General features: G+C 44.2%; 1 protein-coding gene across 2 annotated transcripts in view; it reads left to right on the top strand.

The window, feature by feature from the left end:
* Melk (maternal embryonic leucine zipper kinase) overlaps nucleotides 1-12,558 on the top strand; it is a 75,070-nt gene extending 62,512 nt beyond the window's left edge. Inside the window, exons 14-18 of one of the 2 annotated variants that reach the window (XM_034502420.2) lie at nucleotides 725-956; nucleotides 3,956-4,052; nucleotides 5,193-5,361; nucleotides 8,957-9,060; nucleotides 12,001-12,558. In XM_034502420.2, the coding sequence (XP_034358311.1) occupies nucleotides 725-956; nucleotides 3,956-4,052; nucleotides 5,193-5,361; nucleotides 8,957-9,060; nucleotides 12,001-12,178 (780 nt within the window). In that variant the 3' untranslated portion in view covers nucleotides 12,179-12,558. The remainder of the gene's footprint in view (nucleotides 1-724; nucleotides 957-3,955; nucleotides 4,053-5,192; nucleotides 5,362-8,956; nucleotides 9,061-12,000) is intronic. The other variant, XM_076935051.1, reaches the window with a different exon arrangement.
* Nucleotides 12,559-12,876: the final 318 nt, after the last annotated feature.

Raw genomic sequence — 12,876 nt, 5'->3', positions numbered from 1 at the left:
GCAGTTGGCTAGAATGGCTGGCCACTGTGCCTTAGGGATCTACCTGTGTCAGTGCCTTCCCCGGGGTTACAAACAACCATCACACCCAGCTTTTACATGGATGTTAGGGGCTGGAGCACAGTCCCTCACGCATGTACAACAGCCACTTTTCTAACCGAGCCATCCCCCTAGCTCCTGTTAGAGTTTTTGTTTGTTTTTCGAGACGGGGTTTCTCTGTACAGCCCTGGCTGTCCTGGAACTCACTCTGTAGACCAGGCTGGCCTCAAACTCAGAAATCCGCCTGCCTCTGCCTCCCAAGTGCTAGGATTAAAGGTGTGCACCACCACTGCCTGCCAGAGAGTATTCTAATCCCGCCCCACCCCACCCCCCATTTGTCCCAATCACAGAGCAAACTTCTCTTTTTGGAACATATTAGAGTCAAACCATGGCAATGTAGGTATTAAGAAACATGATGTAGAGGCTGTGTGTGGTTATTCTTAGCATTGTCTCATCCTGGGTGTGTTTAAACACCCATTCTGAAATGGAGAAATCCCTGCTAGTAGAAAAGACACATGATCTACTGTGCCAAGGAGAACTGAAGACACTGTCAGGCATCCTGGTGTGTCAGTGGTGTCCTTGAATTTTAATAAGAACAGTACAAGTAACTTGCTGATTATCAAGTTATATTGTAAGAAATCGACTTTTCTTCCTTAGTGTACTTTATCTAGGACCTTTTTTCCTCCAGGTTACCAAACACTTGGCAGAATCAAATCATGTAGCATCTAAATCACCAGCTCCAGTGGCACAAAGAGCATTGGCGAATAAATTAAAAGACAAAGAGAATGTGTGCACTCCCAAGTCTTCTGTGAAGAAAGAAGAGCAGTTTGTATTTTCTGAGCCAAAGATTCCAGTTAGTAAAAACCAGTATAAGAGAGAAATACTCACCTCACCAACCTGTTTTACAACACCTGCGAAAGGTATTTGCTAAGAATTAAGCAGAGATTTAAAGGTTCAGATGTAATTTTTACTGTTATAAATAACGCACTGGTTTTGGAAATAAGTCACCTTGTTCTCTGGCTTCAGGGGTGGGTTAGCTGCCTTTATTATAGATACTTGAATTAGTGGAAACGGAGATAATACTTCACTTGTAATTCACAGTGGTGCTGTTACTCTCCACATCTAAAGATTTATTTTAGGTTTGTGTGTGTGTGTGTGTGTGTGTGTGTGTGTGTGTGTGTGTGTATACCCAAGGAGGCTTGAAGAGGGAGGATTCCCTGGAGATGGAGTTACAGGTAGTTGCCAGCCACCCAGTGTGGGTGCTGGGAACCTGACTTTGGCCCCCTCTGTTAGCACAGCCAGCACTCTTAGCTGCTGAGCCATCTCTCCAGCCCATCTGTCACATTTGTGTGATTGAGTCACAGCAGTAGGGTAGCAGCTTAGAGCTTGCTGTGTTTCCGTGTATAGGAACTTGAGACTTAGCAGATTGCTTTGCCAAGGCCCTGCATCCAGGCTCGCCCTACTTCACCGGCACTGGAAATCATTCAGGCTAGAGTTTCTACTGAGCTCTTACTGTCTGGTTCTCCAAACTGGTAACCTGGTCCTGTCCTGCCCTATGGTAGTACCCTGGAGTCCAGAAGGCAAGGGAGTCGGTGATTCCTTCCTGGCTTTCAGGTGATTCTTTCTCTTGGAGTCCTTTTCAGTGTAATGTCCACCAGTTTTTTAAACCATTTCTCGCCGGGCAGTGGTGGCGCATGCCTTTAATCCCAGCACTTGGGAGGCAGAGGCAGGCGGATTTCTGAGTTCGAGGCCAGCCTGGTCTACAGAGTGAGTTCCAGGACAGCCAGGACTACACAGAGAAACCCTGTCTCGAAAAAAAAAAAAAAAAAAAAAAAAAGTGATAAAAACCATTTCTCCAGGACACTTAGTGTTTTGTTTGCTGTCTCATCTGGGCACATTCTACTGTGTCGTGTGAGGCCAGTCTGCTAGGATCGAGTCTCCCTAAGACAAGTAATCCACGCATGCAGCAGAGTACTGGGATTGAAGGCGTGTGCCACTACTGCCCAGCTTATCTTTGGTTTCAGACTGTGGCTCATGTGCCCAGGTAGCCCAGGCCAGCTGTAGACCTGCTGCTATTGTGTAAGTGAGACTGACTCTGAGCTCTTGATTGTCTTACTTCCCTCTCCCAAGTGCTGCAGTTGTAGATGTGTACCCTTCTGCATGGGGGAGACAGGTGGTTTGGGAGAGGGGGAGGGAATGAGAGAGAATGAATGTGTAGGGTAGAAGTCAACATTGACCGTCATTCTTCAGGAGCCACCTACTTTACTGAGACAAAGTCTTAGTGGGATCTAAAGCTTATTATGCTATGCTGGCCAAACATCAAACATGGGGAACCCACCTATCTGTGCCTCTACCTTGCTAGTGATGGAATTAGAAGTTCATGCCAGACCACACCAGGCTTTTTTTCCCTTTCACTGGGGTGCTGAGGACCTGAGCTCAAGTTTTTATGTTTTTATAGCCAGCAACTGTCTTAGGGTTTCCATTGCTGTGAAGAGACACTGTGACCAAGGCAACTCTTAGAAAGCACAACATTTAATTGGGGCTGGCTAACAGGTTCCAAGATTCAATCTGTTATCATCATGGTGGGAAGTGTGGCAGCATCCAGGCAGACATGGCGCTGGAGGAGCTGAGGGTTCTACATCTTAATTCCAAAGGCAAACAAGAGAAGACTGGCTTCCAGGCAGCTAGGAGGAAGGTCTCAAAGCCCATTCCCACAGTGACACACTTCCTCTAACAAGGCAACACCTCCTAATAGGTACCACTACCTGGGCCAAACATTCAGACCACCACACCAACTCAGCCATTTCCCAAACCTCTTTCAGGAATTAAAAAGAAATAGACAAACGAACAACAACAACAACAACAACAACAACAACAAACAAAAACAAAAAAAACCACTGCCTTTAGTCCCAGCACTTGGGAGGCAGAGGCAGGCGGATTTCTGAGTTCAAGGCCAGCCTGGTCTACAGAGTGAGTTCCAGGACAGCCAGGGCTACACAGAGAAACCCTGTCTCAAAAAACAAAACAAAACAAAGACAAAAAACAACCTCTTATTATTATTATTTTTTTTAAGGTTTTTCGAGACAGGGTTTCTCTGTGTAGCCCTGGCTGTCCTGGAACTCACTCTGTAGACCAGGCTGGCCTCAAACTCAGAAATCCACTTGCCTCTGCTTCTCAAGTGCTGGGATTAAAGGTGTGTACCACCACTGCCTGGCTGGCCATATAGTTCTTTATACTTTTTTATTATTGATACTTTTAAAGTGATTATAAAAGTTTTTAAATGTGGACAGTTTGAAATCTAGTTTATACAGTTTGTCCCTGCAACATTGTGTTAGTGAAAAGCTTGATATTATTGGCTATTTTTCTTTAAACAAGAGCTTCCACAGAGAGCAAGTGACTGAAGATGTAATTAGTAGCTCCCACTAGTGCATCTTACTTTTTTTTTTTTTTTTTTGACATGAGTTCCTGCATGTGACTCCTATGTGTCCAGGCAGTGTAAGTTGTCATAGGACAGCTATGTATGATAACATGTTCTGTTAGAATACAAAGATGAAGACTTTTTTTAACAGCCATTTTTAATTAACTTCTTTTGTTGTTGTGAAACTAAGGAAAATAGAATTTATTAGTTAAAAACAAAATAGAACCCCCACTTAAAAATGTTATCAATATTACCATTAAAGGGAATAAAACCTATATACATGTGTGTTTTGCTGGGGATTGAACACAGGGCCTGGGCATGCTAGCAAGTGCTCTTTCGCTCAGTACAGCTGATAAAGCTGTAGAGCACCCAGCCACCATCCTAGCAGAACTTAGACCATAAAAGACGTAGTCAGTGCTAACCAGATCTGTTGTTACACATCTGTTGTGAACCATGTTGGAGCCCTGTCAGCTGCATGTAGTTTGTTTGTTTTTCTAATAGCTAGAGCCCAGTGCCTGAGAGAAGCCCCGGTTAGAACACCAGGGAATTCGATAGGAGCAGACACGCTAACAACAAATGTCATTAGCCCTGAGAGGAGGTAAGTGTTGCTTTTCTAACTCCATTCTTTAGTGGGATTAGTAGGTCGTGGGATCACTCTTTTCATCTGGGGGGAAAACCCAGCAGAACGAACCGAGACAGGTGCTTCGGGAAGCGGGAATGTCTGCGTGAGGACGGTCTGGGGCTGAGCATGGCCACTGGAGCAGCGTGAAGTCAGGAACTGATAACTTGCAGCACAGCGAGCCGGGACGACAGGGACCCTGCCTCTGGCCATCACTTCCTTCTCCAAGGCCACTTAGGTCTATTTCCCTGCCAGTAGAGTACAGGTGCACACTAACCGTCAGTGTTCTCCCAAATGGTAGAGATACTCATTTAGATTGCAAAGAGAACTACCTCACTGCTCTTAGCTAGAAAGTCCCAAGGCATAAGTGAGCCTTCATTGCTTTTGTAAGTGTTTTTAGATGCATGATCTCTTTGGTGGAAATAGAATATGAATAAACTGACCATTGGATACCGCCGCAGGTAGTTATCAGTTTTTTTATGTTGTTGATACTGTGGTTGGATATGAAGATATTCTTACTCATTGGAAGTGTATGCAGAAGTGTTTCAGAGTGGAAGTATTATACCTTCTGGTGGCTAAGCAAGTGTATATGTACTTAATCTGTGTATTATCTATATACACAGAGAAAGCCACTGACCAAATATTAGCAGTTGTTGGCCCTAGGAGGACATGTGGTATTCTGATATCCCTATGTCTGATTTAAACAAAAAAGTGAAGGAGCTGAGCCTTGTGGCATAGCATGGGCCCGAATCCCACCTACTTGGGAGGTTGAGGTAAGATTGCAAGTTCAAGGTCAGCCCGGACAACTTAATGAAGATCCTGTCACAAAAATAAAAAATAGAAAGAAGCATTGGTAGAATGCTTTCCTAGTATAAATGGGGACCTAGGTTCAATTCCTGACATCCCCCAAGTGAATAAAGAAAGCGAAAGGACAAGTAGACTGGTGCGGCAGGTGGAAGGTTCTTTCTGTGGGAGATGGCTTTAGTGTCCTCTCCCCCAGGAGGATTGAGGTGGTCTGGCTCTGGCTCACCTGCCTGTAGCCCTTGGTGTCTGGAGGGACAGGCACAGGAGCCGTGAGGCCAGCAGGGCAGCGCCAATAATGCTCTGTTGGTTTTTAAGGTGCCGGTCAATGGAAGTGGATCTCAACCAGGCACACATGGAGGATACCCCTAAAAGGAAAGGAACCAATGTGTTTGGGAGCCTTGAGAGAGGACTGGATAAGGTTCTCACTGCACTCACGAGGAATAAGAAGAAGGGCTCTGCCAAAGATGGGCCAAGAAGGCGAAAGGTAGGTGGTCCAGAGTCTATTACAGATTTCAGAAGCTGACTCCTAACTGGTGTGTCTAGCCCCACCCTTCTCTATTTGGTGGGGTCTCTAACCCAGGCTGGGCTTAAGCCAGGGCAGTCTTCTTCCCTCAGCCTACCAAATGCTGGGATCATAGGCTGGTGCTGCCGTTACCATGTGTTGTACTCTGTCTGGGTTATTTCCATCCCACCTCTCGTGTGTGTGTGTGTGTGTGTGTGTGTGTGTGTATGTGTGTGTGTGCGCGTGTACATGCCACTGTTGATCCATTCATAGGATCCTGGCACTAACACAGGGTGTCAGGTTTGCATATCTGGTGCCCTAGCCCTCAGCCCCTCAAGATGGTCCTTGCGGGTAGGGGGTAAGAAGTTGTAGAATCAATGACAGACTCCGGGAGTCAGGTAAGGGGCAGAAACAGACTCATTTATTGCGGAATGGGGTATACTTTTATGTTGGTAGTAATATTTAAAATGGCAGCACCCGATCTGGCTTGTTCTTATTCAGCCGCCATCTTCTCAACTAGACAAGGCCTGCGGCCACGAGCTGTGGTGGTGCTGCTGGGCGCAGGCCACTGACTCAGTTGGCCAGAGACACTGGCCCTGCCACCCACAAGACGCCAGCGTGGGGGATGGCTCTGCCAATCTTCCATGCTGTCTCCACAAGGCTGGGCTGAGCCCAGACCATCCCGCCATCCGCGCAGTACCTGGTAGAAATGAGACTGTAATCTTTAAAGATTATCTAATAGCTTTATATATTTGGTAATGCTCAAATATCAAGATGCTCACACAATTGGAAGTGTTAACCAATTAACTAACCTAGATATAAGTTGTTACCCAGGACTGCTCTCGATACATGTGTGGTCATCCATGGCTCCTACATCTCTGCCTCCCCAGCTCCTCCTCTTCCTTCCTCTTCCTCTCCTTACTGCCCCTCCCCCCCATGGCTCCTCCCAACTTTCCGGGAAAATATGCCTACACCTTTATACCTTCTACCTGTGCCCCATTGGTCCATGATATCTCACTCCCTGTAGTTGGCACCATCTGATTTGTTGTTCTGGTCATGGGCTCTGTCGTCATTTGTCTCCAGGAGTCAGGCAGATTTCATGGTCATCGAATGTGGAGGTAGCTATTGAGCATGTGTGAGCCACTGTGGGCCACCAGTCAGGATGCTGAGTTGTTCCTCCTACACAGGTCAAACGCTGTGACCTGCTTAGCCACCTTGCCAGTAGATCCTTTTGTTTTTTTAAAAACAACTATATGTGACTTTACTATTGTTTTTAAAATTACTTGTTAGTTCATTTATGCACATTTTTTGAGTAGTTAATACTTGCATGTTCTTATGTGGTAGATTTTAAGAATGCATAGGTGGACTAGAGAGATGGCTCAGTGGTTAAGAGCATTTGTTGTCTTGCAGAGGACCTGAGTTCAGTTCCCAGCACCTACATGGTGGCGCACAACCACCCATAATTCTAGTTTCAGAAGATCTGGTGTTCTCTTGAGGCCTCTGCAGACACTAGGCACACATGTCGTGCATAGACATGCAGACAAAACAGTCACAAGTAACATAAAGTCAAAACCTAAAAAATATATTTTTAAAGAGTGCAGAGGTAATTTAGGTATAGTTGCCCTCTTCAAAGAACATATAGCTATAATTCAAATAATTCAAAATTACACAGATTGATCACAGGACAACAGAGAGGTGGGGAAACATGGGATATATGTGGGAAACAAAGGGCTGCCTTCAGGCTGGAGCCCTTTGACACACAGTACAATTACAAGAGGACTTGACACACAGATACCTTTATAGGTTCTCATGAAATATATACATTTGAGGAAAGTTAATTTGAGTTTTTAAAAAACAGTTGTTTAAAAATAATTACACATGTGGAGGTGAGGACAACTTGCAGGAAATTGGTTTCTCCTTCTATGTGGGTTCTAAATATTAAACTCTGGCCATCCTGCTTGGGAGTAAACTTACTCACTGAGCCATCTTGGCAGTCCTAATTTGAACTTTGCATTGTAGTATGTTTAAGGAAAACAGTGAGTGGCAGGTTGGGACGACAGGCTGGAAGGCCCTAGGCCTGGCTAAGAGGTTTGCGTCTTATTTAACCCTGTTACACTTTAAAGTAGTTAGTCTGTTGGTATAGACAATAGACTTGGTGGGGAAGGAGAAAACAACCTATTAGAAGTGTCTTAGTCACTGTTTTCTTGTTGTGATGAGACACGATGACCAAGGCAACTCATAAAAGAGAGCATTTAATTGAAGGCTTGCTAACAGTTTCAGAAGTTTAGTCCATCATCATGGTTGGAAGCAGGGCAGTGGTTGTGGCAGGCGTGGCGGGCGTGGCCGGCGTGGTGCTGGGGAAGTAGCTGTGATCTGCAGACAGTAGGAAGAGAGCTTCTGGGCTGTGCATGGGCTTTGAAAACCCAAAGCCCACCCCCAGTGACACTTTCCCCACAAAGCCACACCTCCTAATCCTTATCATCTTTTGAAATAGTTCCACTTTCTGGTAACTAAACATTCAAATGTGCGCTTATAGGGCCATTCTTATTCAGACCACTGGTGACATTCTGTTGTTCCCCCATAGGCTTGTAGCTCTATCATAATGAAAACATGAATTCAGTCCAACTTTGAAAGTCCCAAAGTCTTTCATAGTTTAACATTATTTAATAAAGTCCAGGGTTCAAAGTCTCATCTGATATTCACACTAATGTCTTCAACTGTTAACCCCTGTAAAATCAAACCCGAAAAGCAGATCACACACTTTCAACATACAATGATACAGAATGCACATTACCATTCCAAAAGAGTAGAAAGGGAGCATAGCAGGGAAATTCTGGATCAAAGATCAAAAAACTAGCAGGACAAATGACAAATTCTGCATCTCCATGTCTGGTGTCAGAGTGTTCTTCAGATCTCCAACTTCTTTTAGCTTTGGTGACTGCAGCACGCTTCTCTCCTGAGCTGGTTCTATGTCATTAGCAGCTCTCCTTAGTATTCCACAACTCTGGCATCTCCAATATCTTGGGGTCTCCAAGGCTTCATTCACCCTTACAGCTCCACACAGTGGCCTCTCCTGTCCTCCATGGAGGAACACCCCCCACACCTGACCTCAGCAGGTTTCTCTAGCCATGGAAGGAGATTTCACAAACCTGTTTGTTTATTCTTGACTGTAAAGATAGGCCTGTGTGCACATGTATATGCATGTGAACACACACACACACACACACCCCACAAAATGTAAAAGGTTGGTAAGAAAGGAAGATGAACATATAAGATTGACATGAGGCTGGTGAGATAGCTCAGTGGGTAAAGACGTTACTATGTAAGCTCAGTGACCACAGAATGGTGGAAGAGAAACAACTTCATACACATTGTGGTTCACTAATGCTCACACAAACGTCACGTCTAATGAGGATGTTTCTGATGAAGATGGTCTCCTGACTTCCCCACTGAGGAATGCTGCTGGCTTGGCTGCCTGGTCTTTCGGTGTTTTCTTGAAGTGTTCTTATTTGAAAAGGTGTTGTCTTGGGCTTTTGTGTTGACGTGAGTTTGACTCTTTAACCTTTTTCTTTCTAAGCTGCACTATAATGTGACTACAACTAGACTGGTGAATCCTGACCAGCTCCTCAATGAACTCATGGCTATTCTTCCGAAGAAGAACGTGGACTTCGTACAGAAGGGGTAAGAAGCTCACCGACTGCTGCCACTCTTTCCCTTCTTGTCAGAGCATTGTGATTCTTTGTCCCTCTTGCCCCACTTAGAACTGCTCCCGCCACTCTGCAGGGGGATACTGTGCTACTGCCATTGTTCATATTGATTTTCTTTTGAACTGAGGACACTCATGGTCACCACTTTCAAGGTTAGACTTTCATCTGAGAATTGGGGAGTCTGGACTTGCATTTGTTGAAGGACATCCTATTATTTTCTGCTTTATGATTTTATGATTTATTTTTATCAGCTGAAGTCTTAATCAGTAAGAGCTCAACTTACCTAATCAGTAAGACACTTTGGACAACTGGAAATTTGTAGATGACGTCTTTGTGACTACCTCATGGAGTTGTGTTAAGTTAAGGAAGTTATTTTGACTTGATGTCACTGCTGAGAGGCTCCGTGTGTGATCTTAAGGTCTGAGGAGCTGGATCTCTTCTGATCATGCAAATTGTTTCTTTTTCTAAGAATTTCAGTAATTTGTGTTTTAAAATGACTTAATTATTTTAATTTTAGTTTTTATTTTATGTGTATGGCTGTTTTCCCTGCATGTATATATGTCTATCACATGTGTGCCTGGTGCCTGCAGAGGCCAGAAGAGGGCATCAGATCCCTCAGAACTGGAGTCACAGATCACTGTGAGCTGCCTTGTTGATGCTGAGAATTGACCCTGGGTACAAAGCAGCCCATGCTCCTAGACACTGAGCCATCTCTTCAGCTCTACTCATTTATCTGAAACACAGTCTTGCTATGTAGCCCAGGCCAGCATGGAACTCCTGACCTGGACCGCCTCAGCCTCGAAAGCACTGAGATTACAAGTATGCTATCACAGCAGCTTCTAAATGCCTTTATTAAAGCAGCTGTATACATACCAGAAGCATGCAGATATAAAATTATTTATGTAGAGTTCAGCTTGTTTGTTTGTTTGTTTGTTTAGTCTTTTGAGACAGGACCTTGTACTGTGGTCCAGGCTGGAGTTGACCTGGAACTCAGTTAACTAATCCAGGATGGCCTTTCGATTCCTTACCTCCACCTCCCAGCTCTGGGCTTACAGGCTTGTGTCGCTATGGCTGTTCTTGAGTAAGATTTTAGACAGTCCTTTGTGAGTGGATCATTACTCAGACTTTGTAGGTGTGTTACCTACATAAACTCTTGCTTTTCTTCTTTCAGCTTCATTAGAACATATTTCTCTAACTCACTTTTAGTGCTTTTTATGTGTGGTGGTGCTTCTTTGGTCCCAGCAGCTCTCGATGAATCTCCCAGGCCTGGGGCTGACCTCTCCTTTGGCCTGTGATTCAGCAGCAGATCACTAGCTGAAATCTACCCAGTGGATTTTTGTTTGTTTCCTTGTTTGTTTTTGTTTTTTCTGAGACAGGGTTTCTCTGTGTAGCCCTGGCTGTCCTGGAACTCACTGTAGACCAGGCTGGCCTCAAACTCAGAAATTCACCTGCGTCTGCCTCCCAAGTGCTGGGATTGAAGGTGTGCTCCACCACCGGTGGCCTAGCCTACCCAGTGTTTTGACCTTCTCATGTCCTGAGCCACGAAAGGGTCTTGACTCTCTGTTCTGTTGTGACAAAGTAAAAGGCAGTATTCAGCTTTCCTGTGTGATGTGATAACTCATTCTCTCTTCCGTAAGGATGGATCACTTTCCACAGAACAACATTGCTTTCATTTTCCTGTGAAGACCCTTTGCCATAGGGTGTTCCTTTTGACGGTTCTCATACTGTTTATTTCTACGGCATTATGTCCTTACCCCCAAGTCAGTGTAACTAGGTAAGACAAAGAGTAATGTTTTGTGAAACTTCATAATAAGTAATAAAAACAGTTGCAGTTGTGCCTGGTGGCACATTCATTATTGTGAGTTTGAAGCTAGACTGAACTATACAGTAAGTTCCAGGCTAGTCAGGGCTACACGAAAGATACTATTTCTTGTTGTTTGGTGGTTTTCTGTTTGTTTGTTTGTTTGTTTGTTTGTTTTTGAGACAATCTCAGGTAGCTCTGTTGACCTCAAACATCCTATGTAGCAGTGTATAGCAGGGGATAGCCTTGAACTGTTTCTGTCTTACAAGTTCTAAGAGTCCATGGCTGTAAGACACTGTCTCAAAAAAGAAACCCAAAACTTCCATACTTCTGAGGAACAGTGCCTAATCATATGCTTAAATAGTTAGGGAACTTAAATCTAAAATAAACTCTAGTGTTTCTTGTGGTTTTTATGTATTGAAGATCAGTAAGACACAACTCATGTTTAAAATGTAAAGTAAATAAATAATTTTATTTATATGAATTCTGCCCATGCTGCTTTCATAGTCAAGGCCCTGTTTTGCGCCGCTAGGGAAGGGAACCTGGCAGCTTTGATCTGCATGCCCTGTGCTGCCAGCAGGGTTGGACCATCTCTATGGTCTCTTTTGCTTTTCTTTCTACTGTAAAGTGTTATAGTAATCATAACTTCTGCCCTTGTATTAGAAAAATCTGAAGGCAGATCTTTTTCTAGAAAGTTAATTGCTTCAGCTTTGCTTAAGCGAAAGCCACACGATTCAGAGATAAGAATATTTTAAAGTTCCCTTGTTTTCTTTTGTTGGGAACATTGTGGAAATGGCCTCATGTTCCTGGATTACACATAAAAAACCCCAGGCTGCCCGGGCATGCATGGCATGTGTGGCCTGTGCAGCTGTGGAAGGAGGAAGGCTTTCCTGTGGTTTGAGAGAGAGCGCTCTGAGCCTGCTCTGAGCAGGCTTTTAGGGTCATCACTCAGCACTGCGGCATGGACAGGCCAGTGGGAAACTCTGGAGAGTGGATTACTTAGATCGACATGATGCCTCATTTCCCCACCAGCTCCTGGAAGTCAAGAACCCTCCTGCATCCTCCAGAACACTTATGGCTCCCTAACTACCTGGTGTCTTGTGTTTTTCACAGTTACACACTAAAGTGTCAAACACAGTCTGATTTTGGCAAAGTGACGATGCAGTTTGAACTAGAAGTGTGCCAGCTACAGAGACCTGACGTGGTGGGCATCCGGAGACAGCGGCTGAAGGGCGATGCCTGGGTCTACAAGAGATTAGTGGAAGATATCTTGTCTGGCTGCAAGATGTGACTGCTGTGGGTGTGACGCTGCATGCAGGAAGACTGAGATGGGCTGGATCGCCAGGCCTTTGGAACTACAAGCTCATTTAAATAGCCATTTGCAAGACCGATACCTTTTTGCTTTTTCATCAAAAATTTTTACTTTGTGGCTGAATCCAAGGCAACTCTTCTGCCATCATCTATCACTCTCTGTTTTAATCATGTGGCTTGGTGTGTTAGTAACTGGTTTTTATATTCACTTCCATTGGGGAATGCCAGCTCTTCCCTGTGACTCATTTTGATGTACAATTTCTTTCTGAACTAAAACCATTTGTGAATATATCAAGCTCTTCTTTGTATCTGATTTTGATCCAAATAAAACCTCGGATGGCTTCCTGACTGTTAAGTAGAGACTATTTGGAGTGTGGTTTATCTGTTATCAAATATGCCTTGGGCAGAAAAACAGATAAGAATTCATTTGCATAATTTTTTCCTGTCTCTGATTTAAGTAGGATTTATTGAGATCGTTAACTAAGTCACAGCTGTGGTTACCAGAGTTAAACAACACATTTAATATGTGGAATAAAAGCGTATTGACTTCAGTAAGTATGTCCAGTCAACAATGATAAGTATCCGAACTGCAGGCCCCATGAAATGTTACTTTATGGTAATCTCTCTAAGTCTCAACGATGGCCCCAAATTTGTATTTTTATTTCATTTTATTGGTCT

Source organism: Arvicanthis niloticus, chromosome 5, assembly GCF_011762505.2.
Source record: "Arvicanthis niloticus isolate mArvNil1 chromosome 5, mArvNil1.pat.X, whole genome shotgun sequence".
NCBI classification, from domain to species: Eukaryota; Metazoa; Chordata; class Mammalia; order Rodentia; family Muridae; genus Arvicanthis; species Arvicanthis niloticus.
The sequence above is the reverse complement of the archived record's forward strand: the minus strand, read 5'-3'. Positions and strand labels throughout refer to the sequence as shown.